The sequence below is a fragment of the Myxine glutinosa genome, chromosome 12 (genome assembly GCF_964187855.1).
Source record: "Myxine glutinosa chromosome 12, kmMyxGlut1.1, whole genome shotgun sequence".
NCBI classification, from domain to species: Eukaryota; Metazoa; Chordata; class Myxini; order Myxiniformes; family Myxinidae; genus Myxine; species Myxine glutinosa.
In genome coordinates, this window is record NC_136272.1 from 42,794,959 (window position 1) to 42,822,812 (window position 27,854).

Below are 27,854 nucleotides of genomic sequence, written 5' to 3' on the forward strand. Positions count from 1 at the left end.
GGTCATTTTAACAATCAGTTTGTTTGTGTTTCACACTGAATGAAAAACGGAAAGGTAGAGCATGGCGATTGTGATATATGACAGGTTCGGCGATATGTTCGGCTTCAACAAAATTGGAATCAAAATGGCGGTGCGTGGAGAGTCAGCCGCAGCACCGCCGTAATGACATCAGACGTAATCACATCTCCCTGTCATGTGACCAGATCCTCAGCTCTGATTGGTATATGTTTGTGGGGACATACATACATACAGACGGACAAACACTGTTCTAGACGGCTTTGCCCAATGGGCTACGCCGTAAAAATAAACCCCCATAAGAGTGATGAACTCACAATTGCAAGTTACACAAGTCCTGAGAAAGAAGGGTTCAAGGGTAGTGGAATGCAAGGTTAACCAAAATATTAGACGAGGCTTTATGGAAGTCGCCATGCACTTGGCCCATTTAATGCACGACCTAATGTTTGTTATGCACGATCTGACAAATAATTTAAAACGGAAAGGTTTCATCAAGTAAATTGCATCATCAATTACGCTCGTCATGCGATTTATCAAACTCGCATGACTTGATAAAAAAAAAAAAACTGAGAATAATTACAAATATCAAATAACATGAATAAAAATAATTGCCCAATGAAATGATGGCATCGTTGATGAAGTTGGCCAAAACACGTCGCTGGTAGAAACCGCTACAACGAAATTGGTTGAAGGGTTTTGCGTTATTCTGGCCGTGGAAATACTGGGGTTTGCCTCCACTTGGACGCTAAAACAACAACACTATAAAAACAATCGAGTCATGTCTCCCACTCCTTAATGTTTTCCGCTGATTGCTGAGCTTGCTCGTCCTGCTCGCTTGTGGAAGGAAGCTGCATGTATTCAATTTGGCGATATAGGCAGTAGTGCTGGACCATAAAGAGAATGTCAAACAGTATGGAGATCAGGCCCAAGCCAAACTTGGCGAAATCTCCGAATATGAGGTTCCATTCGTCTGGTGGCAAGGAGTGGGGCAGAGCAACGCAGCACAGCGTGTGATGTCATAAATAAGAGCGAAAGCATACCAAATCACATTTGAGTGTGAGAAATGAAAAGGATCAGACAGCAGATGATGAAAAGGATTGATAAATGTGAAGGGATCCGACGCCATGAATAAAGAGCACGGTCGGACAAGGATCATACCATAGGTACATCTTGAAAGTGTCTACTCCCTCACAAGTTATTGGTTCCTTCCCTCAGATATTTCGATCGCAGTTTCCCCCCTCAATCCCCAGGTCAAAACAGAATGACATTGCTGATTATGGGCCCAATGCCAGGGAGTGACATATCTGTGACAAGAACCTTGTGATAAGTCACAACCATGACTGAAGGAAGAGAAAGTTCATTTTTCTTTGCAATTTGTCTGGGCTGGCCGTTTGTGGTGCTCGCGACTACACAAGGCCTCAGTTTGAACCGTTCAAGGCTGTGCAGGCGACCGTGGAGCCAATACCAGGACCAGGACCAATACCAATACCAGGACCTTTAACTTACTGTATATGTTTTATGTATGTAATTTGTCAAGAGACATGCAATCGTGGCTCTCAGTTTTCTGATGCTCCAGTCATCCTGGTGTTTACCAGACTCAGTGGTGTAATGGTTACAGCATTCAATCTGAGACTGGTGTAGATCAGCGGTTCAAACTCCAGCCGAGTCGTACCAAATATTAAAATAAGAAGACGTCATGCAGAGCACGATACTTGCAAAATCCACACCCCCCCTCCCCACCCCCAAGATTTTTTTTTTTCCATTGATACAGCAAATTGTCCATTTCATCAAGATTAAAATTGACAATCTTTATCAAAGCTCGGGTCAATCAGAAGAAAAGTGACGATTTTTCAGATGAAAAATGATGATTTTGGAAGGTTGATCTTGAGTTGACCTTTGACCTTTTGACCTCAAAAATAGTATGTTTCCCAATTTAGTGACTCGATATGCAAATGCTGTTCAATTTTCAAGTCAATCGGTTGAGAATTGACAGCTTCTTAGATGAAAATTGATGATTTTTAACATTTGACCTTGAGCTGACCTTTGACCTCAAAAATAGTTCATTTCCCAATTTATTGACAATATACAAATGCTATTCAATTTTCAAGTCAATCGGATTTAAAATAGCGATTTTAGAAATTTGACCTCCAGATGACCTTTGACCTCAAAATCAATAGGCTTCTCAATTGGGACGACCTATAGAACTTGGTAAAGTTTCGTGACCATCGGTTTAGAATTGTGACCTGTAGGCCGGTGACAGACAAACAAACAGACAGAACCACAAACGCAACCGACCAATATTCCAACGTAATTGTATACAGTAAACCCTGAAATCGAACACCATGGGAAGCAAGGAGAGGATGGCGTTTCGGGTGTTTCCGCTTCATTGGAGCAAAAGAGCCCTCTTTTGCTCTGATGAAGGGTTAATGCCCAAAATGTTTGCTTCTTGCTTCTCGCAGCGGTTAGCAAAGCTATCTCCATCTCGTCAATTTCACCTGTTATTATACCTGTCCGCCGGTGCAGATCGACCTTGGCCTTCACCAGCAAGACTAGTTCATCATCCTACAGGTTTCTGATTGGTGTGCAGACAAAAATCTTATTAACAAGTTCCTGAATCAGGGTTCTCTCATCTCTAATTTGGCAAAATAGGAACCCGAGTCGAAATGTCAAATCGAACAGTACAAGCCGATGTATACTTCGATACTCACCATTGTTAAATGACTGTAAAAACATCTGCAGCAAGCTGAACAATCCCCCAGCAAAGTCGAGAAGCACGTTGCCGATACTCCAGCCCACGGTACTGTGGCGCCGATAGTTCATGTACGCCTGGTAAAATGTTGTCAGAAATATACAAGTGAGATTAGGTGGTGTGATGTGCTGCCAATCAAAGTGTGCAACTGCCCAACTCCCATTTCTGCAGTTCCAGTTGCCCGTCATACACTTCCACGTACTATAGCTCTCACCTGTGGAATGTACTTGATAAGCGTTACCACCAGCTTTATCCATGAGAAGAAGGTCAAGTAGTCGAACCAGGTGATGACGTTCACGACGGTGATGGGCAGGCCAATTAACACAAGGGCCCACAAGGCAAGCACAATGATGCGACCCGGCCAAGATGTGCGCTGCTGTCCCCGCTGTCGCATACACCAACAGGAGAAGCTCATGCCAAACCACTAACCGATCGTAATCGACCATGACATATTGTCCGTTATGCTCAGCTTGTGGTACACACCTCAAAACAGCAGCACTGAATGATGATGGCAATGGTGAGCACCAGGGCATGCAAGCTGAACACGACGTCGTTCACGCTCACAGGATTCACTCCATCTGGGAAGTGCTTATTGTATTCCACCTGTTCGCAACATTAAACCGCAAACGCATGCGTTTGAGCCACGCTTGTCCGGACAACCTTTGTGGTCGTGGATGCACAGGAGCATCCGTTAACGGTTGGGAGACAGTTGTGATGTACCTGAACAGCGGTGAACCAATACATGCCGACATTGTAACAGCTGTATGCCAGGAACCCAGTGAGGTTTAGCGCCAAGAAATCAAAATTTAGGCCAACCACACTGGCAAAGGACAAAGAGAGGGAGAATGAAGGGGGAAGAGTCAGGAAACATGTTAACAAGAGGAAATGGTGTGAAATCACAATAACTGGACAAAGACTGCTCAAAGTGCTCTCACCTCTTGCGCCAAAAATTCTCAATCAGCTGGGGATAAAAGGAAATGGACCAAGCTATAAAGTAGATCCAGCCAATGGCCTGGTTGGCATAGTAAAGTGCACTGCTGTGTATCACATGGAATCTGATCACTACATCCGAGACACTGAAGCAAAGCAAGAAAACAGCCACTGAGGATTCGCACCATGACTTCACACCAGGAAACGAGTCGAAAACTACAAAAAGCCGTAAACTCGTGTTCATAAACTACAAAAACATTTCTACTGTGTAATGACGGGTCGGACAGAATTCAGAAATTCACACTTTTTGTTTCAAACCAGTGTAAACTGCTTTAAAATAATGCTAATGCTAACACGTACCACAATTACTACTACCAATACTACTTTTAATGGCTCCAATTATTCCCATTTTTGTGTGGCCGGCCGGGAAACGTTTTACGCTTCAAATCTTTCAGAATCCAGCTGGCCAGGCCTGACAATGTGGTTCAGGCAGGAATTTGCAACTTATTCAGTCTACTGGTGGTAGTTCACCAACTCTTCAAACACAGTGGGAGCGACCCCAATGCTGGCAGACGAGTTATCTGGCTTAACGTCCTTCCAATGGATGGAGCACCTGGATGACTATTTATAGCTGGATCGAGATTCAAACCCAGGCTAGACAGCTTAGGAACGAGTGTACATACCTCCAAAGGACCTACGCTATCTTCCCAACCTCTGTTGCTTTGGAACCCCGATGTAAACTCGGAATAATGTTCAAACATAATTCTCTATGTAGTTTGCACTCTCCATATGAGGCAGCTTCCCCTTAAAAACCCCCACCTCATTTAAGGAAACAAATAGCAAAACACAATCCATTTTAGTCAATTTGAAAATTATCAACGCATGTCTGAATACAGTGCCTTCAGTAAGTATTCACACCCCTTGACTTCTTTACATTTTGTTGTGTTACTGCCCAAATTTAAAATGGTTTTGACTTTTTTTTTGGTCACCGATCTACACAAAATACCCCAAAATGACAACATAAAACCATGTTTTATAAAAAAATTAATTTACATAAGTATTCAGCCCCCTGAGTCAATACTTCGTGGAAGCGCCTTTGGCAGTAATTACAGCTTTGAGTCTTCTTGGGTATGTCTGTATCAGCTTTGCACATCTGGATTTTGGGAGTTTCTCCCATTCTTCCTTGTAGATTTGCTCAAGCTCTGTCAAGTTGGATGAGGAGCGTTGGTGAACAGCAATCTTCAAGTCTTTGCACAAAATTTCAATGGGATTAAAGTCTTGGCTTTGGCTAGGCCACTCAATGACTCTCAGGTTCTTTTTCTGAAGTCAATTCCAGTGTTGCTTTGGACGTATGCTTGGGGTCATTGTCCTGTTGGAAGGTAAATCTTTGCCACAGTCTAAGATCTTTTGCACTCTAAAGCAGATTCTCCTCAAGGATTTGCCTGTATTTAGCTCCATTCATTGTTCCCTCTATCCTTATGTCTCCCAGTCCCTGCCACTAAAAAGCATCCCCATAGCATGATGCTGCCACCAACATGCTTCACGGTAGAGATGGTGTTAGATGGGTGATGAACTATGCTAGGTATCTGCCAGACATAGTGCTTTGCATTCAGGCCAAAGGGTGCAATTTTCATGTCATCAGACCACAAAATATTTTGCCTCGTGCTCTCAGAGTCTTTCACATGCATTTTTACAAACTCCAGATGTGCTGTCATATGCCTTTTTCTCAAGAGTGGCTTCCATCTGGCCAATCTCCCATAATGCCTAGATTTGTGAAGTACTGCAGAGACTTGTCCTTCCGGCAGGTTCTCCCATCTCAGCCAAGGAACTCTGTTGTTCTGTCAAAATGGTCATCAGACTATTGGTGAACTTCCTGTTCAAGGTCCTTCTTGCCAGTTGCTTCGTTTGGGCGGACGGCCAGCTCTAGGAAGAGTCTGGGTAGTCCCATATTCTTTCCATTTCCTAATGATGGATGTCACTGTGCTCTTTGGAACTTTGAACACTCTAGAAATTGTTTTATACCCTTCCCCAGATCTAAGCCTCAGCACAATTCTATTTCAGAGTTCCATGCACTTCATGGTAGAGCTTTCTGCTCTGATATTTCTGGATTTGGATATGATTCTGGATTTCTCCTCTGATATGAACTGTCAACTATGGGACCCTATACAGGAAGGTGTGTTTCTTTCTAAATCATGTCCAATCAATTGAATTGGTGACAGGTATACTCCAATTAAGTTGCAGAGACATCTCAAGGATGATCAAAGGAAATTGGATGCACCCGAGCTCAATTTTTAGTTATAGCAAAGGGGTTGAATACTTATTGACTCAAAACATTTCAGCTATTCATTTTAATTAATTTATAAAAATTTATCTTAAAAATTTCCACTTTGACATTATGGGGTATTATGTGTAGATCAGTACCAAAGAAATCTCAATTTAATCCATTTTAATTTCAACAAAATGTGTAAAAGTCATGTAACACAAAATGTGTAAAAGTCATGTAACACAACAAAATGTGTAAAAGTCATGTAACACAACAAAATGTGTAAAAGTCATGTAACACAACAAAATGTGTAAAAGTCATGTAACACAACAAACTGTGTAAAAGTCATGTAACACAACAAAATGTGTAAAAGTCATGTAACACAACAAAATGTGTAAAAGTCATGTAACACAACAAAATGTGTAAAAGTCATGTAACACAACAAAATGTGTAAAAGTCATGTAACACAACAAAATGTGTAAAAGTCATGTAACACAACAAAATGTGTAAAAGTCATGTAACACAACAAAATGTGTAAAAGTCATGTAACACAACAAAATGTGTAAAAGTCATGTAACACAACAAAATGTGTAAAAGTCATGTAACACAACAAAATGTGTAAAAGTCATGTAACACAACAAAATGTGTAAAAGTCATGTAACACAACAAAATGTGTAAAAGTCATGTACCGTAACACAACAAAATGTGTAAAAGTCATGTACCGTAACACAACAAAATGTGTAAGTCATGTAACACAACAAAATGTGTAAAAGTCATGTAACACAACAAAATGTGTAAAAGTCATGTAACACAACAAAATGTGTAAAAGTCATGTAACACAACAAACTGTGTAAAAGTCATGTAACACAACAAAATGTGTAAAAGTCATGTAACACAACAAACTGTGTAAAAGTCATGTAACACAACAAAATGTGTAAAAGTCATGTAACACAAAATGTGTAAAAGTCATGTAACACAAAATGTGTAAAAGTCATGTAACACAACAAAATGTGTAAAAGTCATGTAACACAACAAAATGTGTAAAAGTCATGTAACACAACAAAATGTGTAAAAGTCATGTAACACAACAAACTGTGTAAAAGTCATGTAACACAACAAAATGTGTAAAAGTCATGTAACACAACAAACTGTGTAAAAGTCATGTAACACAACAAAATGTGTAAAAGTCATGTAACACAACAAAATGTGTAAAAGTCATGTAACACAACAAAATGTGTAAAAGTCATGTAACACAACAAAATGTGTAAAAGTCATGTAACACAACAAACTGTGTAAAAGTCATGTACCGTAACACAACAAAATGTGTAAAAGTCATGTACCGTAACACAACAAAATGTGTAAGTCATGTAACACAACAAAATGTGTAAAAGTCATGTAACACAACAAAATGTGTAAAAGTCATGTAACACAACAAAATGTGTAAAAGTCATGTACCGTAACACAACAAAATGTGTAAAAGTCATGTACCGTAACACAACAAAATGTGTAAAAGTCATGTAACACAACAAAATGTGTAAAAGTCATGTAACACAACAAAATGTGTAAAAGTCATGTAACACAACAAAATGTGTAAAAGTCATGTAACACAACAAAATGTGTAAAAGTCATGTAACACAACAAAATGTGTAAAAGTCATGTAACACAACAAAATGTGTAAAAGTCATGTAACACAAAATGTGTAAAAGTCATGTAACACAACAAAATGTGTAAAAGTCATGTAACACAACAAAATGTGTAAAAGTCATGTAACACAACAAAATGTGTAAAAGTCATGTAACACAACAAACTGTGTAAAAGTCATGTAACACAACAAAATGTGTAAAAGTCATGTAACACAACAAAATGTGTAAAAGTCATGTAACACAACAAAATGTGTAAAAGTCATATAACACAACAAAATGTGTAAAAGTCATGTAACACAACAAAATGTGTAAAAGTCATGTAACACAACAAAATGTGTAAAAGTCATGTAACACAACAAAATGTGTAAAAGTCATGTAACACAACAAAATGTGTAAAAGTCATGTAACACAACAAAATGTGTAAAAGTCATGTAACACAACAAACTGTGTAAAAGTCATGTACCGTAACACAACAAAATGTGTAAAAGTCATGTACCATAACACAACAAAATGTGTAAGTCATGTAACACAACAAAATGTGTAAAAGTCATGTAACACAACAAAATGTGTAAAAGTCATGTAACACAACAAAATGTGTAAAAGTCATGTGCCGTAACACAACAAAATGTGTAAAAGTCATGTACCGTAACACAACAAAATGTGTAAAAGTCATGTACCGTAACACAACAAAATGTGTAAAAGTCATGTAACACAACAAAATGTGTAAAAGTCATGTAACACATCAAAATGTGAAAAAGTCAAGGGGTGTGAATACTTTCTGAAGGCACTGTACATGCATTATACAAAGTTATCCACAGCAAACCTCTCACGGCAGCTTTGGTGCTAAACAAGTCGTACTGGTGAAAGGGAAGCGACTTTGGATTCTCTCCATGCATCAAAACCTGCATTTCACAAAATGTACCTAGTCAAGCAAGGCACATAAACTTACCTGATCAGCTCTTGGGAGTTGCTGACCAGGTACATATGCAGTTGCCCCACTTTCACACCCACAACCTGGAAAGTAACGGATGGAGCAGGCCCAGGGAGGATTTCCACCTGCAAATGGGACAGAATAAATAAAACCAGGGGCACAACGGATGTGGTAGACTAAAAATACCTGAAGCTATATCTGAACTTTTAAGTGAAGGTGACATGACTTTGGAAAAATAAACAATGATGATGACAATTAAAACAAAGAGCATCGAGATCACCAATTTCTGAAACACCGACACAAATACTTAATCCAATAGCATCATCAACATGCACACATGATTGGCTGCCCACACACCTTGTCTGGGAGCCTGAGCAAAGTTCCATTGTGGGTTGACGAAGTGACGTTGAAAAGTATTGTCGCTTTTTTCGCCAGTGGCCCGCTGTTTGGGAAAAGACAGAGTAGCGCTCAAATAAAAAGGTACAAAAACAATTTTAAAATGTTCGCCATCCAGAAGTTACCTCGTAGAGAGTGTGACATTCACACTGCTCTTTATGGCAACGATCACTTGGGATGGAGCAATAACTTTAACCCCTCCATCATCTGGGGAAGAAAGAGAGAGGTGGGAGGAGGTCATTAAATAATCAGATTTGTTAGAAATGGGAAGATTTTACCTCATGCTGACACAAGCCCTTGGCCTGTCCAAATATCATGTACAGCAAAATCATAAATATTCCGTTGGTGGAACCCGTCTTCAGGAGATGGTTCAATCACAGTTCTTCAGTGTCAAGCAAGTGGAGCAGCACTATATCATCCGGCATTGCTACACACGGACTTTTCTACCCCGATTAACCTGAGGTAAACCCAACCCTCTTACTTGCAGGTTACTGTGTTTCCCCACCCTAGGGGAAATTTTTTAGTCCTTATTGAAGGGAAAGCCTTACCAAGATGGCAGGACGCCATTTTGGTCAGTCCGCTGTCACCTTGCAGGGTCCTTAAGGTGCCATTTTGGTTCAGCCTGATCAACAACGCCTTGATTTGGAACAGGCCGCATCGGTTTCTGTACGATAAAGCACTCAAAATTATTTTTTTCACTCTCCTCACTCATATCATCGAATGACTAATCTTCATAGCTACAGTCGTCGCCAAAAATATTGGCACCCTTGCACTTTTTTCAAATAATGCACCATTTCCTCCAGAAAATTGTTGAAATAAAAATATATTTTGGTATCCACATTTGTATTTCTTTGGTTTGCAATGGAACAAAAAAAAAAAAGCTGAAAATAATTACTAAATCTTAGCTTATTCCACACAGAAATATGGACAACAAAATGGCCCGGACAATATTATTGGCACCTTTTAGAAGTTGTTCGAAATAATTAGATGTCAAGTGATTCTCCTTTACTTTGGAATTGAACTCACCTGTGGTGAGTTGCAGGTGCCTGCAATATAAAAATCACTCATTCAACCAGTTTGAATAGAGAAAAGGAGTCATTCTGCTGTCTTGTGTCACTGTGTGTACCGCAATGAGCATGGAGAAAAGAAAGAAAACCAGAGAATTGTCTGAGGAGGTCAGACACAAGATTGTAGCCAAGCATGGACAATCTCAAGGCTACAATTCCATCTCCAGAGACCTTGATTTTTCTGTGTCCACCGTACGCAATGTTATCAGGAAGTTTAAGGCCCATGGTACTGTAGCCAACCTCCCTGGACGTGGCCGCAAGAGAAAACTTGATTAAAGATTTCACCGAAGGATTGTTTGAATGGTGGAGGAAGCACCTCAATCAACTGCCAAACAGATTCAAGCTGACCTTCACACACACGGTACGACAGTTTCAACTCGCAACATCCTTCGCCAACTCAATGAAAGGGGGGTTAGACCCAGGAGGTGGGAGACCCAGGAGTACCCCTCTACTGAGAAAGACATAAGAAAGCCCGACTGGAGTTTGTCAAAACACACCTGCACAAGCCGAAATCCTTCTGGGAGAATGTCCTGTGGACAGATGAGACCAAATTAGAGCTTTTTTGTAAAGCACATCATCTCTATGTTTACAAAAAACAAAATGAAGCCTTCAGAGAAAAGAACACCTTCCCCACAGTTAAACATGGAGGAGGTTCAGTGATGTTTTGGGGTTGCTGTGCTGCCTCTGGCACTGGGAGCCTTGAATGCGTGCATGGCATCATGAAATCAGGAGATTACCAAGGCATTTTGGAGCACAATGTTCAACCCAGTGTCAGAAAGCTGGGTCTCCGTCGAAGGTCATGAGTCTTGCAGCAGGACAATGACCCCAAACACATTACAAAAAGCACCCAGTAATGATTCAAGACAAAACGCTGGACTGTTCTGAAGTGGCCAGCAATGAGTCCAGATCTAAATCCCATTGAACACCTGTGGGGGGAGATCTGAAAACAGCAGTTGGGAGAAGGTACCCTGCAAATCTGGGAGAACTGGAGCAGTTTGCACCAGAAGAGTGGGCCAAACTGCCAGTAGAGAGGCGGAGGAAGCTTAATCATGGCTATAGGAAGCGCTTGACTGCAGTTATTTTGCTACCAAATATTAAGTCTAGGGTGTCAATAATGTTGTCAATGCCATTTATTTTTATTGTCCAATTTAAAAGGATATATTAAGTTCTGAATCAAAAACAAAGGTTCTGTAATATTAACAGTGAAATAAAGAATTGTGAAAACCAAATAATTTTGTGTCAATTTCAACTTATTTTTCGAGAAAATTGTGAGTTATTTGAAAAAAGTGCAAGGGTGCCAATATTTTTGGCCACGACTGTACTAACCGCTGTATACATCACCTTTGTAGGTGCTATAGTTTTCAAATTAGGATCTTGGAGCCATGCGATTCTCCCTACTCCTCTGAGCCCCTAAGGTTAATCACGACGAAACTTTATCGGATCACATTTTTTACAATGATGCACCTTACTAACCGAACAGTCATTTCTCACGATTAATAACTCAAAGGCACGAACTACCACCTGTCGCCATCTCCGATGGTCGATCCATATATACAATGCTTTGTAAAAAGGCCAATTTTTTTTTCGGATTTCAACCAGGATACATATATAATTGGTGAGATGGTGAGCTCCGACCATCAAATATGGCATCTGATGTGAAAAATAACAGTTCATTTGGACGTTGCAATGATTGGTAAATCAGTGAAATAGTCACATGACGTCTCAAATGGCTAATTGCTAATTAAAAACCTGAAAATAGTACAAATGCAACCTATACATTGGTTTAAAGGTAATGTTATTGCTCATCTAATGACGTAACGCTCAAGGGTGAAAGAAGAGTTTGTGGAAAAAAAGGTTACCATCTTAGCTAACTTCTCCATATATACACCTGCAAAACTTTTAAAACTAGAACGGCACTCAATAGAGAGCATACCTCCGCCTGGTTGGCCATATCACTCAATGGTGAAAAATCACTTAAAAAATTAAATAATTATCATATCCAAATCCATATTCATATAATCACCAAAATCGAATCGATTCTTCCTTGTCACACACATAACCTGTCCAAGAAGTTTTGTCCAAATTCATCCATAACTTTTTGAGATATCCTGCTATGTATCGTTTTTGGCCCCATCTCCGAATGGTGAAGAATCACTTAAAAATTTTAGTACCCAGATCCGAATCCGGATCTTCACCAAAATCAAATAATTTCATCCTTTTGACATTTGACTTTTGACATCTGCCAAATTTCGTCCGAATCCTTCCACAACTTTTTGAGATATTCTGTTCACAAACAAACAGCCAGACAAACAGACAGATTAAAAATCACTCATAGAGCAACACTTGGCAAAACAGAACAAAGTGGAATGGCACTCAGTAGAGCATCCTTTTAACCTCACAAATAATTGGTGGTTGAATTCAGTGACCTGAAATGCAATCCTCTTTAAATTTTACGTTAATCGGATGAAAATTGACAATTTTAGAAATTTGAAAAAAGCGGTTGACCTTGGGCCTATGTTGACCTTTTGGCCTTTGGTGATCTCAAAAATAGTTGTTGGTTGAATTTAGTTAACTGATGTGTATATCCCATTCAAATTTCAAGTGAATCGTATGAACATTGAGGATTTTAGAAATTTGAAATTGTTGTTGACTTTTGGCCTATGTTGCACTTTTGGCCTATGGTGATCTCAAAAATAGTTGGTGGTTGCATTCAGTTAGCCGATACGTAAATACTATTCACATTTCAAGTCAATTGTAGAATTGAGAATTTTAGAAATTCGAAAAAAGTGGTTGACCTTTGGCCTATGCTGATCTCAAAAATAGTTGGTGGTTGAATTCAGTTAACTGGAGTGATCAACATACTTGCTAAAAAAAACAAAAAAACTTTTTTTGGCCAAGTAACAAACAGACAGGGGTGAAAACATAACCTTCATCCACCTTTGGTGGTGGAGGTAACAAGTGATTTTGATCCGTATACAAGTTCTGGCCGTTGATGGAAAAACATTCAATATTGTCTACCCAAAATCATAATAATAATATGTTCAGTTTTGTTGATATTTCTGTTCAATATTTTGCAACTTGATGAATAAAATGTTTGTCTCTAAATATGTGCTAATTGTGGTAGTCCAATAGATGTACGTTAGATTCCGGGCAACACCGGGTACCTTTATGGGAGGAGGGAAGGGAAGGGTGGAGGTGGGAGAGGGAGGGGAAGGGTTGGAGTGGGAGTCCGGAAGGAGGGGATGAGGTGGAAGGAGGCAGAAAAATGGGTGGGAAGAGGGAGTGTTGGGTGGGAGGAGGGAGGGGAAAGTGGTGGGAGGAGAGAGGGGGAAGGGACAAGAGGAGGCAATACCAGGTATCTTTCCTAGTACAAAAATAAAATAAGACATTGGCATATATTACTCAATCTGGTGTAGTACATGAGTTTCAAATGTGTAGTACATGGTGTAGTACATGTCTTTCCTTGAAGTCCTAGCAGTGTCCATTTGTTTTTACCTCTCCCACCCTCCCCGCTCCCTCCCCCTTTCCCCAAGCCCTCTCCCTCCCACAGATCTCCCGATGTCCCTGTTGTACTCGTGTGCTTCCCTCTCTCTCCCCATCTTGTCTCCCGCTCCCTTTATTAAATGTTTTATGTGTCAGTTTACGTTTTTTTGTGATTAATGTTAGCTCTTACACGAGTCTCGATCTTGTATACAATTTTTTTTTTTTAATCCTTGGTTGCTGTATCACAATGCAAGAGTCTACCACACTCCTCAAAACAGGAGAGTTTAAGAAAAAAGAAAACAGAATAAAATAAATGCATTAAAAATTACAGGCAAAAAGTAAAATCAGATTTAACCTTTGTATGGCCTATTAATAGGACTCATACTCACCTCTAAGCTGTCCAGGTTTGAATCCAGACCCACCTATACACTATCATCCCGGTGTTTCACTGGCAGAGTGATTCATCAATGTGTGTGCCTCGGACGTCCCTCGGATGGGCGTTAAACGGGCATGCCATTTGGAAGGATTCGATGGTGGACGTTGAAGATCCCATGGTGTAATTTGCGAAGAGTAGGCAAGCTATGGCTGGCACCCTGAACAAATTCCAAATTTCTGACCGAACCTTAATCTAACGTCAGGCATGGCCAGTCGGATCGTGAAAGACTTCAACCCAGGTTTCCCCAACCAACCCCATAAGAACATGGGAATGATTGTAGTCATTAAAAAATGAAAACATGGGAATAATGCCTTTTTATTTTTCTTCTTCTTCTTCACTATCCCAAAGTGATCCAAGGCTCATGGAGGAGCTTGTGCACAACACACAATGCATGATCACGGTGACAAATTGGACATGCAGGATGAATGTCAAAGCCATAACACTTTTGATCAACAACAGCACATCATAAAGGTTTTCCATCAAACTGAATAGATTTCTGAGTCAGTACATTCCCAGGGCATGACGAAGGCAAACGGTTTACCTGCAAAACAGGAGTTCAGCCTGAGAGCGATGAGGAGTAGCGAGAGCAGATGCATAGAAAACATTTTTGGTTCCACAAATTCCCACACCTGTAAAAGAGCACAGACAAACAAATGACAAAATGTGGAGGGCCATAAATTACAGGAACACCAGCGGCAGTTTTAATTCTCAAAAGAACAATCAAATGATAATTTATTACCCCACACACGTAAAGCGAAAAGCGTGGTGAAGCATTTGGTTGTCACGTCTGAGGCTCCCGTTAAGACAGAAACTTCAGCGCCAAGACCTTTCGTCTCGGAGGATGGACCGAATGATATTTTATCTCACTGCATTCGATTAATTGTAAATAACTTTACCGTTCCCCAAGGATCGTTCACTTGGGCCAAAATCGATGGCGGCAAATGCACATGGAAAACAGATGCACTCTAACATGTTTTCTTACCTTTTAAAGGATTTACTTCGTAAAGTAAACAGGGAAGACGGTGAGCAAAACGCTATAAACAAAAACGGACCGAACCAAGCGAGTCAAATGGACACAAAGAGGTAAATGGGAATATTCAAACTTCTGTACAATGATTGAGAAATAAAGCAATTCCGAACCCACTGGGCACCACAGATCACACTCATGCCACAAGACAATAATGTAGGCGAGACTTCCCTTTCTCTGATGCGCAGGGTGGACGCCAGACTCAAAGCAGACTGCTTCGGAAACACGGAGCAGTGTGACGTTTCACTGACGTGTGAGCAGTGAAACAAGAGCCAGTGACGAATAGCTCCAAGATGCCGAAAGGCAAAACAAACATGATCAATCACGAGGAATGCCAGCAACGATCAGGCCCATTAGGCCTCGTGGTCCCATGGCCCTTTAAACGTAGCCTCCTGGTCTGCCCTCCGTCCTCTTCATCCAAGCCCTCCAAAAATACAGGGTGATCCCAGCTTAAGTCAATCCCAAGAAAGAAAACCACGATTAGTACCCTCCAAATCTCTGTCCTAGGTGCTCTGTGTGTCTGTCTGTCTGTCTGTCTGTCTGTCAAACAAGATTGAAAAATCATTCCAAACAGAAAACTTACTGTTTCTAGGGTCATTATAAAGGACTAAAACAAGCACGAATAACGAATTTAATGTGTTAAATAAGGAAGTGCACAAGGTAGCACAACATAAATATGGACACAAATACAACAATACAGGAGGTAGACAACTAAGCATCATAAAAACATCTCGGAGTAGAAGAGAGCCACCAAATATGTCACAAATAAATGCGCAAAACAATCGCCAAAGAATACCTACGAAGAACGAAGCTGATCCTGAAAACATACCTTTCTCCAAAGAACAAAATCAAAGCAATAAACGAACTCACAGTACGGTACCAGTATTTCAATACAGCTGCGGAATATTAAACTGGCCACAATAGGAAATAAACAAGCTAGATATCAAAACAAAAAAACTCCTCACTATCCACAAAATGGTTTACAAAAATCTATGCATCCCGAAAATGTACCTGGCGAGACGAGGAGGTAGTAGCCTGATGGAGCTCAACCATGTGCACAAAATGACAACTGTAGGATTGGCCGAATACATAAAAAGTGCAATACACTACCGAATGCAATTTGCAAGGAAACACGTAAACAGCAAACCAGAAAAGTATCCCTAACCCACCTAGCACACAATTTCCAAAGAAACATTTGAATAGTAGATGCCACACAAGAAACCAAAACAACGAATACAGCCTTGCTTGCAAAAAAGACAAAAGGAAAATATAAAACGAAATGTCAACAAATATACAATGACAACTGGGAAAACGACAAAAGAGCAGGAAGGTTAAAAATAAAAAAAATAAAAAAATAATAGTAATTAAAAAAAAAAAACGTTTTTTACAATAATAATCTATCTATAATTCCAGTAATCTCTGTGTGTCTGTGTGTCTGTGTGTTTGTCTGTGACCGCTGTTTCTCGACAACCACGGGTCCGATATACTTGAAACTTGCCAGGTATATTGCTGGGGACCCGAGGATGTGCCTTTTCAAGGTTTTAAATTAATCGGAGAAGTACTTACCGAGCTATGTCCAAAAAACGCTTCAACCAATCAGAGAGCAGCGAGCTATCACGTGTGCCGAACGTGGCGATCAGACTCTGCCTCGGACGGCACATTTGACAGCGTATTCATTTATTTCACGTTGGAAAACTATGTTGCCGTTAAACTATGTTTTAAAACGAATTCAAACTGCGATTAAATTAAAACGATTCATCGTAACTGCGATTTGCGAACTTCCGGACAGTGAAGACTTCACTTCCGGCAGCCAATCACAGAACGCTTTGTTGCGTAGGCGTGGCCGATGTGAGACGAGCGGAGCTGAGCGCGTTACGAGCTGACCGCCATTACGGTACGTAATTCGATTTCTTATGCGCATTATTTCTCCCAATTCAGTCAGAGCGAAGGGCGGAAGCGAAGAGCGTTGTTTTTTTTGTTTACGGGCGTACGGGCGGGGTAGAGCGTACGGGTAGCGTTTTTTTTTTTTTTGGCAAGGAACGGGCACCCACGTACGGGCAATGCCCTAGTAAGAATAATAATAATAATAAGAATAATAATAATAATAATAAGAATATGGTCAGCTCAAGTGGGATGGAGAACGAGTCACTACATATGCCCAAGAACAAGGACACTACACCAATGGCTTAAAGAAAATGGTGAGACTGAGTCAATTGGACAAGTGTAGGTTCTGGAAAGGTAGAAATAGAAAGCGCGAGCCACCTCCGATCAGAATGATCCAGCCGCGCTCGTCCTCGTCGTCCCCTTCACATATCACCGATGTCTCTCAGCACACCCAGATGACGCACAGCCAGCACCGACGAGGAAAGGACAATGCGGTTGCTCGAACCGATGAAAGCCAGGGACCACGGCGACAAAATGTGCGACTGCATCCACCTTCCACGAACACCAGGAAGCGAGAGGGATACACAACTGCTCATAATGGAGGCCAGCCTAGAGAGAGGGAAAATGTCAGGACCAAAGTCTTTTGTACCCAGGGCTCTTACGTCATCCGACGACGTCATGCCATGCTCCTATCAGCGAGTCCCATCTCATCGCTCTATCGTACCGGACCAATCACTGCTCTTCAGGGCGTGGCCCCATGGACCTGCCTGCTTGATGTTGCGATGTGGCGGCTGGCAGCACCAGCGGTATTGTTCAATGTCTTGGTTCTGGGTATTTTATTTAGTGTTGTAATGCACGCCGATTGCTTGGCTTGGCTTTGTGTGTGTAGTGCATTGTTATAACGAACAAAGGGAAAAGTACAGAGGCGATTTACATACCGGGGATTTACCATTAATCCCTAACTAATTAACATAACCCACCCCTCGTCATGGGGACAAAGATACACTTAGGTGACATCCGGTCTAGCGGATTCTCAACTTATGTACAAGGGGTTCTTCTTCTTCATCGCGACATTCGGAGCACACTATCCTATACAATTCTACCTGTACTAAGGTATTGCATTGCCTACCCACCATAAATGTAACAATATCTTGGGAGGTGAAGAATGCCGAAAGCACCAATGATAACCAGAGCAACAGGAATAATGAAGAAAAACCCCATGAAGATCTTAAAATCATTCTTGGGAATATTACTACAAACTAACTACAGTTAGAAGCTGACCGGCTCAGTGACAATCCTGAAAATATTCCTCAGGTACAAAACTTTGAGAATACTTTGAGACCTGGAAGGACTCCATTCCACCTTTTGAATCCCAAATTATGGAGATAATGTAGCGGTTACCGCTGGATGCACACAATCGCCTTGCACCGGCCAGAACACGGCCAGACGCGCCTCTCCCGGGCACGCCCGCTCTCGCCTTTCCAGGGCACGCCCAGCCTCGACTTGCCAGGCCGCAGCCAAACACGCCCGGGCAGGTCCAGACTCGCCTTTCCAAGGCTTGCCCTTGACACCCGGGCATGCCCGGTATAGCTTTTGCCGGGCAAACTTCCCGACATAAATGTGTATATATATTGCTGCCCGATAAACGGGCTTGTCAGAATACCTGAGCTGTTTTGTTTCAACTAGGGCATGCCCGTACTATATCTATATCTAAAATTATATCCCCCCCCTCTATTTACATGAAATGGTTTGGTCCAAAGCGAACGGCTTGCGAGTGGTGACAATCCCCCCCCCTCTATTTACATGCAATGGTTTGGTCCAAAGCGAACGGCTTCCGGAGTTTGGTAAAGAAATCGCCATCGCGTGCACAAACGCGCAGGAAAGCGAATGAATCGCAAATTCGTTTTTATTAGTTGTAAAACATAGTTTAACGCCAACATAGTTTGCAAACGTGAAATAAATGAATACGCTCTCAAATGTGCCATCCGAGGCAGAGTGTGCCCGCCACGTTCGGCACACGCGATCGTTCGCTGCTCTCTGATTGGTTGAATCGTTTTTTGGACATAGCTCGGTAAGTAATTGTCTGATTAATATGAAACCTTGAAAAGGCACATCCTCGGGTCCCCAGCAATATACCTGGCAAGTTTCAAGTATATCGGACCCGTGGTTGTCGAGAAACAGCGGTCACAGACAAACAGACGTACAAACGTACAAACGTACAGACAGAGATTACTGGAATTATAGATAGATAAAGCAACTCGGACGAATTCCGTCTTTGGTCGCGTCAATTCTTTCGACTCGCGTTGGAGCGCAGTTCCTTCAATAACAATCACACACACACACACACACACACACACACACACACACACACACACACACACACACACACACACACACACACACACACACACACACACAATGCACACACATACGCAATGCGCACACACATACGCAATGCACACACACACATACGCAATGCACACACACACATACGCAATGCACACACACACGCGCGCAATGCACACACACACGCGCGCAATGCACACACACATACGCAATGCACACACACACATATATACATACACATACATACATACGCAATGCACGCGCACACACACACACACGCGTCTTCCGCTGCGTAAAGGCCAGGCTGAAGAAATTGGTTCATCTTGTGCCTTTTAACAAGTACAGTATACCTAAGATTAGATTGAGTGTCCTGAATACGATACCTGTCAATAGTTCAATCAATTTAACCCTCTTTTTCATTTGGTTTGTCATAAAGGTGGAGTTTTTCAATATAACAAATTTTTTTCAGATTCCTTTTAAAAAGCACAAAATACTGAATATCAAACATACCACACGAGTGTGACACAACCGGCGGGAATGAACGCACAAATATCTGGGTAACGTCCTCCGACCCCTTACGGAACTATCCGACACGTCTCCTGCCGGCCACGTAACTGCTTCCACCAATCAGCAAACCCTCTATCGTGTTCTCCTTCCCCCGATGGTCCAACTTCAAGCGCACACGCCACGCCCTCTTGACTTTTCTCCGCCTCACCTGCGCGAAACGCCACGCCCAGCCACAACATCTGTGGAGATTTAATATATATACAGCACAGACTGTACTGTACTGTAATAATGAACAAGCTGTACTGTACTGTAAAAATGAACAAACAGTACTGTAATAATGAACAAGCTGTACTGTACTGTAATGATGAACAAACTACTGTACTGCAATAATGAACAAACTACTGTACTTTAATAATGAACAAACAGTACTGTAATAATGAACAAGAAATACTGTACTGTAATAATGAACAAACAGTGTTGTAATAATGAACAAGCAGTACTGTACTGTAATAACAAACAAACTACTGTACTGTAATAATGAACAAACTACTGTACTGTAATAATGAACAAAATACTGTACTGTAATAATGAACAAACAGTACTGTAATAATGAACAAGAAATACTGTACCGTAATAACGAACAAACGACTGTACTGTAATAATGAACAAACTACTGTACTGTAATAATGAACAAAATACTGTACTGAAGGAACTGCGCTCCAACGCGAGTCGAAAGAATTGACGCGACCAAAGACGGAATTCGTCCGAGTTGCTTTATTGAAACAAAACAGCTCAGGTATTCTGACAAGCCCGTTTATCGGGCAGCAATATACTGTATATACACATTTATGTCGGGAAGTTTGCCCGGCAAAAGCTATACCGGGCATGCCCGGGTGTCAAGGGCGAGCCTTGGAAAGGCGAGTCTGGACCTGCCCGGGCGTGTTTGGCTGCGGCCTGGCAAGTCGAGGCTGGGCGTGCCCGGGCGCTCTGGGCGAGCCCTGGAAAGGCGATATTGAGCATGCCCGGACGCTCTGGGCGAGCCCTGGAAAGGCGATAGCGGGCATGCCCGGACGCTCTGGGCGAGCCCTGGAAAGGCGATAGCGGACATGCCCGGACGCTCTGGGCGAGCCCGGGAAAGACGAGACCGGGCGTGCCCGGGAGGTTCGGGCGTGCCCGGGAACAGTGAGTCCGGGCATGCCCGGGAGAGGCGCGTCTGGCCGTGTTCTGGCCGGTGCAAGGCGATTGTGTGCATCCAGCGGTAACCGCTACACACGCCCCTCCAGAATCGACCTGCACCGGCAGGGTCAATTTAAGGGGGGTCCGGATGACCCGGCCGAAGCGACCCCTGGAGGGTCGTGGGGAGGGGTCCGACGTGGTGGTGGGTGGTCGAGCGGGGGGAACTGTGGACGGGGGGCGGCCTCGCCGCGGAGGAAGGGCCAACCGTGGTGGTCGGTCGACGTCCATGTGCGCCGGTTTGAGGCGGTCCACAGAAATCCGGTCCGGCCGGCCGCCGAAGTCGACGATGAAAGACTTGTCGCCCCGTCGCAGAACCCGGAAGGGCCCGTCGTACGGCGGCCGGAGTGGCCCCCGGTGCGCGTCATGACGCACAAAGACGTACTCCGCTGTGCGAAGCGCCGGGGGGGACGTAGGACTGGGGGCCACCGTGGCGGGACGTCGGCACGGGGGCAAATCGTCGGGCGGCCTCCTGGAGGTCCGAGCGCTGGCGAGCGGCGGACCAGGGACTGGTAGCGTCGGGCACGAATTCGCCCGGGACGCGGAGCGGCTGGCCGTAGACGAGCTCGGCGGCGGACGCCTGGAGGTCTTCCTTGGGGGCCGTGCGAAGGCCCAAAAGGACCCACGGCAGCCGGTCGGCCCAACTGTCGTCCTGAAGGCCGGCCATGAGTGCGGCCTTCATGGAGCGGTGAAACCGCTCGCACAACCCGTTGGCTTGGGGGTGGTAGGCCGTGGTGCGGTGCAGCGTGACCCCCAACGAACGGGCGACCGCGCCCCAAAGCTCAGACGTGAACTGTGGGCCGCGGTCGGACGAGATGTCCGCTGGTGCGCCGAAGCGCGCGACCCAGGTGGCGATGAACGCCTGCGCCACGTCGGCGGTGGTGGTGGAGGCGAGGGGCACAGCCTCCGGCCACCTGGTGGTCCTGTCCACCATGGTGAGCAGGTGGGTGAACCCCCGCGAGGGGGGCAGGGGACCCACTAGGTCCACGTGGACGTGGTCGAAACGCCGTTCAGGCACGGCGAAAGGTGCCAGCGGGGCCTGGGTGTGGCGGTGGACCTTGACCCGCTGGCAGGCCGTGCAGGCGTTGGCCCAGTCGCGGATGTTTCGTCGAAGGCCGTGCCAGACGAAACGCGCCGACACCAGCTTCTGAGAAGCTTTCCGGCCCGGGTGAGAAAGGCCGTGGATGGAGGCGAAGATGCGGCGCTGCCAGGAAACGGGCACGATGGGGCGAGGCTGGCCCTGGGAGACGTCGCAGAGCAGGACAGTGCCCGCGAAGGGAATGTCGGCCAGGCGGAGGCCCGTGTCCGCTGCACGGAGTGCCTGCACCGAGGCGTCGGTGGTCTGGTCGGCCGCCATGAGCGCGAAGTCCACGCCGAAGTGGACCGCGTTCGCGCTGGCCCGAGAAAGACAGTCGGCCACGGCGTTGTCTTTGCCGGCGACGTGCCGGATGTCCGTGGTGAACTCCGACACGGCGGAGAGGTGGCGCTGCTGGCGGGCCGACCACGGCTCTGTGACCTTAGCCATTGCGTAGACCAACGGCTTGTGGTCGACGAAAGCCGTGAACGGGCGGCCCTCCAGGAGGTGTCGGAAATGGCGAACGGCCAGGAATAGCCCGAGCAGCTCGCGGTCGAACGTGCTGTAGTTTAACTCGTTCGGCCGGAGTTGCCGGCTGAAAAAAGCGAGTGGCTGCCAAACCCCGTCCACCCATTGCTCATGGACGGCGCCCACCGCGTAGTTGGAGGCGTCCGTAGTGAGGGCAATGGGCGCGTTGAGCACCGGGTGAGCCAGCAGCGTTGCGTCGGCGAGGGCCCGTTTGGCGCTGGCGAAGGCCGCGTCCATGGCCGCGGACCAAACAATGTCATGCTTGGCCGGCTTGCCCCGGAGGGCCTCGTAAAGGGGCCGCATGAGCTGAGCAGCGCGGGGCACGAATCGGTGATAAAAATTCACCATGCCGAGGAACTCTTGGAGGGCCTTGATGGAACGGGGACGCGGGAACGTGGTGATGGCCTCGACCTTGGTCGGCAGCGGCATGGCCCCGGTCTTGGTGATGCGGTGGCCCAAAAAGTCAACGGTCGTCGCGCCGAAGTGGCATTTGACCGGGTTGACAATTAAGCCATGCTCGCTGAGGCGACCGAACAGTGTTCGGAGGTGGAGGAGGTGCTCGGCGCGGGACGTGCTGGCGATGAGGATATCGTCCAGATAGACGAAAAGAAACGGCAGGTCGCGCAGCACGCCGTCCATCAAGCGCTGGAACGCCTGGGCCGCGTTCTTGAGGCCAAACGGCATCCGCAAAAATTCGAACAGGCCGAACGGCGTGATGACGGCCGTCTTCGGGACGTCGGCCGCCCGGACAGGTACCTGGTGGTAGCCCCGTATCAGGTCAATTTTCGAAAAGATGACCTGTCCCGCAAAACGGGCGGAAAAGTCCTGAATATGCGGGATCGGGTACCTGTCGGGGGTGGTAGCGTCGTTGAGACGGCGGTAGTCGCCACACGGGCGCCATCCACCCCCCGGCTTTGGCACGATGTGCAGTGGCGAGGCCCACGCGCTATCGGAGCGCCGCACGATGCTGAGGTGCTCCAACGCGTCGAACTCGGCCTTCGCCACGGCGAGCTTGGCCGGGTCGAGGCGGCGGGCCCTGGCGTAGACCGGCGGGCCCGTAGTGGGTATGTGGTGCTCGATCCCGTGCCGCACCGCGACGGCCGAAAACGTCGGCCGCGTGAGGGCCGGGAATTCCGCGAGCAGGCGAGCGAACTCGTTCGCTGCCGGGAGGGCGCACGCCAGTTCGGTCGGCGCGGAGCTGCTCATCGTGCACGCCAGGGAGCTGAAGGTCTCGGCATTGACAAGGCGACGACGTTTGACGTCGACCAGCAGCCCGTGCGCGCAGAGGAAGTCGGCGCCCAACAAAGCCATGGGGACGCAGGCGGTCACAAAAGCCCATTGAAAACGCTGGCTGCCGAAGCAGAGGGTGACGACGCGTGGGCCGAAAGTGCGTATGGCCGAGCCATTAGCAGCGACCAAAGAGGGGCCGCAAACGGCGTCCCGCCTGTCCTGCTCGGAGGCGGGTATGACGCTCAGTTGGGCGCCGGTGTCACACAGGAAACGCCGCCCAGACGCTTTGTCCCGAATAAACAGCAAGTTGCCCGAGTGGCCGGCGCTCATGGCTGGGAATGAACGCCGGCCCGGCCGTTTCCCGACCTGCCGAAAGTGCACGGGGGCCGGCACGTCCGAGCCTTGTGTCCGAACCTGGCGTGGTAATAACACCACGCCCGGTCAGGTGGAGGCCCCGGCCGTCGTGTCGGAAGCGGGCGGAGCGGCGTGGCGGCCGCCAGTTGCACCGGCAGTTCGGCCTCCAACCGCGCAGGGCGCTCAGGCGTCGTGGGCGTCGCCTCGGACGGCGGCGGGCTCCAGGTAACCGCAGGAGATCTTATCGGCTTCCCTGGCGAGGGCGCGGGAATCCGTGATCAACGTGCCAGCCAGGGCGAGGCGTACCGGGTGAGGCAGCTGGCAAAGGAACAGCTCGCGGAACAGAAAATCCGGAGAGTGCTCACCGAGCAACGAGAGCATATAGTCCATGCGCTCTGACGGGCGCGTGTCGCCGAGCTCGGGCAGAGCGAGCAGGCGCCGTGCACGTGCTGCCGGTGAGAGGGCAAAAGCGTCGAGGAGGAGTGTCTTCAGCGCGTCGTATTTGTCAGCAGCCGGCGGGTGCTCGAGGAGGCTCAAGGCGCGGGCCGCGGTGGCGGAACCGAGCGCCGCCACAACATGGTGGAAGCGGGTGTCGTCCGCGGTGATGCCTCGCAGGGCGAACTGAGAGTCCGCCTGAGCGAACCAAACAGCCGCGTGAGCCTCCCAGAAGGTAGGCAGTTTAAGCGTCACTGCCGTATCCATGTCGGTAGGTCACCAATGAAGGAACTGCGCTCCAACGCGAGTCGAAAGAATTGACGCGACCAAAGACGGAATTCGTCCGAGTTGCTTTATTGAAACAAAACAGCTCAGGTATTCTGACAAGCCCGTTTATCGGGCAGCAATATATATACACATTTATGTCGGGAAGTTTGCCCGGCAAAAGCTATACCGGGCATGCCCGGGTGTCAAGGGCGAGCCTTGGAAAGGCGAGTCTGGACCTGCCCGGGCGTGTTTGGCTGCGGCCTGGCAAGTCGAGGCTGGGCGTGCCCGGGCGCTCTGGACGAGCACTGGAAAGGCGAGAGCGGGCATGCCCGGACGCTCTGGGCGAGCCCTGGAAAGGCGATAGCGGGCATGCCCGGATGCTCTGGGCGAGCCCTGGAAAGGCGAGAGCGGGCATGCCCGGGAAAGACGAGACCGGGCGTGCCCGGGAGGTTCGGGCGTGCCCGGGAGGTTCGGGCGTGCCCGGGAACAGTGAGTCCGGGCATGCCCGGGAGAGGCGCGTCTGGCCGTGTTCTGGCCGGTGCAAGGCGATTGTGTGCATCCAGCGGTAACCGCTACATTGTAATAATGAACAAGCAGTACTGTAATAATGAACAAGCAGTACTGTCATAATGAACAAGCAGTACTGTACTGTAATAATGAACAAACTACTGTACTGTAATAATGAACAAACAGTACTGTAATAATGAACAAGCAGTACTGCACTGTAATAATGAACAAGCAGTACTGTACTGTAATAATGAACAAACAGCACTGTAATAATGAACAAGCAGTACTGTACTGTAATAATGAACAAACAGTACTGTAATAATGAACAAGCAGTACTGTACTGTAATAATGAACAAACAGTACTGTAATAATGAACAAGCAGTACTGTACTGTAATAATGAACAAACTACTGTACTGTAATAATGAACAAGCAGTACTGTACTGTAATAATGAACAAACTACTGTACTGTAATAATGAACAAGCAGTACTGTACTGTAATAATGAACAAACTACTGTACTGTAATAATGAACAAGCAGTACTGTACTGTAATAATGAACAAACTACTGTACTGTAATAATGAACAAGCAGTACTGTACTGTAATAATGAACAAACTACTGTACTGTAATAATGAACAAGCAGTACTGTACTGTAATAATGAACAAACTACTGTGCTCTCTCACTCCAGAGCGTTATGAATGAATGTATCGATCAGTATATAAAAGGAGCCGTGCGTGCGTGCGTGCGTCCGTACGAGTTCCAGACCGCTCTGTAACGTGTGGACCCTTTGACACCCCCAAGACCCCTTAAGACCATAATACCCATAAGTCCCGGAAAACGCATAAGGCCTCCAACACCCTTAAGATCCCAAATATGCCAAGACTTATATGCCTTATATGCCTTAACACCCTTTAAGATTCCGAAGACCGTTAAAGCCCCTAAGATCCTAAATACCCTCCAATACCATTTAAGACCCGCAAGACACCAATACCCATAACGGTGTTCATGGTCTTAAAGACCCCATAAAATCCTCAAGATCCACCCCCACCAAGACCATTTAATTCCCCCTAGACCCTCAATACCTTTTAAGACCCTCGCCAATACCCCAATATCCTGAAAACCACCTAAGACCTTTTAAGATCCCCAAGACCTTTAAGGCCCTTCGAACTCTCAAGTCCCCAAAACTCTTAAGACTCCGAATACCCTCAAAACCCCCGAAGAGCCTCAAGACCCCCAAGATCCATCAGACACTTAAGACCCCCAAAATCCCCAAGACCCTTAAGACCCCCGATACCATTTAAAACCCCTAAGACTCATAGGACCCTTAAGACCCCAAATACCCTTATGACCCCCAAAACCCTTAAGACCACCAAGATCCCTAAGACTCCCAAGACCCTTTAAGACCCCCAAGACACCAATATACTGAAGACCCCAAAGACCCCCTAAAAACCACAAGACTTCCAAGACCCTTTAAGACCCCTCGAGACCCCTAAGACCCTTCGAGACCCCCCAATAAGCTTAAGACTGCCCCTCAAGACCCCAATACACTGAAGACCCCAAAGACCCCCGAAGAACCACCTAGATTTCCAAGACCCTTTAAGATCCCTAAGATTTCTAAGATCCTTAGGCTTAAGACTTCCAATACCCTAAAGACTTCCAAGACCCCGAAGACTCTTAAGACCCCATGAAGATCATTTGGCCAAAATGGCGGCAGCTTTATCGAAACCGCTGCCACCGAAATGCACGGCTGCTTGGTCGTTCTCGCTTGTTACTCATTCCATCCATTTGGATCACGTCAGTCACCAATTTAACGTGGAAAAAAAGATGTCCGAGACTTTCCGACATACAAAGGCGACATAAATTAAGTCTCGATAAACGAATACTGATGGGGGGCAAATGCAGGATTCCTGCGACAAAATCTTCTTGTATATAATTGTCCATCAATTCTTAAAACTCGTGTGGAGTCTTCCTGGATATTTATACTTACACTCGACCATTCTCGACGTCATTATTTCTCAGGAGCTCTGTTCAAATCAAATGGCCATGCATATAATTTTTAATAGATGATTATCACTTCCTGTCTTGATCAAAGGCAAATATCTGAAATATAAACTTGATTGTACAGTTCTAATAAAATTCAAAAGTAATGCTGTTACATTTGGTCCGCTGAGATGTTTCCACAGAAACAATCTTCTATAAAATGTGAGAATCTGAAAACCTTTGTTTTTTTGTAAAAACGCATTAAATCGAGGATCAGGGAAAAGGACGTGCTTGAGGTGTATATTCGTAAGTTCAGTTGTGCCTTCCTCCCTTTTTACGTTTTCTCACATACGTCACACATTGTACTTTTTATTTCCTACACATATTTTATCAATGTTCGTGGAGATTCTCATAATGCTTACAAAATTTTATCTCACAGTACCATATAAAACACATTTTAAGAGCTTCTACTGCTCTAACAAAAGAAGATTTCATTGGACGGTGTATGGTCATAGTTTGGAGATGCGTTGTTCAATCTAGTTGATTATTTTAAGGTAAAAGTGGGAAA

At 45.5% G+C, this 27,854-nt stretch overlaps 1 protein-coding gene across 4 annotated transcripts; it reads right to left on the reverse strand.

Annotated features, from left to right (window-relative positions):
- Nucleotides 1-428: 428 nt before the first annotated feature.
- CTNS (cystinosin, lysosomal cystine transporter) lies at nucleotides 429-27,400 on the reverse strand. Of its 4 annotated transcripts, none has more exons than XM_068132589.2 (11): nucleotides 27,294-27,400; nucleotides 14,455-14,542; nucleotides 9,053-9,134; nucleotides 8,889-8,973; nucleotides 8,550-8,656; nucleotides 3,700-3,840; nucleotides 3,485-3,584; nucleotides 3,248-3,367; nucleotides 2,979-3,149; nucleotides 2,724-2,841; nucleotides 429-985 (listed from the first exon to the last, which is right to left on the reverse strand). In XM_068132589.2, exons 2-11 carry the CDS (start codon nucleotides 14,516-14,518, stop codon nucleotides 792-794), a joined length of 1,182 nt encoding a protein of 393 aa, XP_067988690.2. In that variant the 5' UTR covers nucleotides 14,519-14,542; nucleotides 27,294-27,400; the 3' UTR covers nucleotides 429-791. The 4 variants fall into 4 exon arrangements, with proteins under 4 accessions (XP_067988690.2, XP_078622439.1, XP_067988689.2 ...); XM_078766313.1 differs by lacking the exon at nucleotides 27,294-27,400 and adding an exon at nucleotides 19,886-19,899; XM_068132588.2 differs by lacking the exon at nucleotides 27,294-27,400 and adding an exon at nucleotides 19,681-19,844.
- Nucleotides 27,401-27,854: the final 454 nt, after the last annotated feature.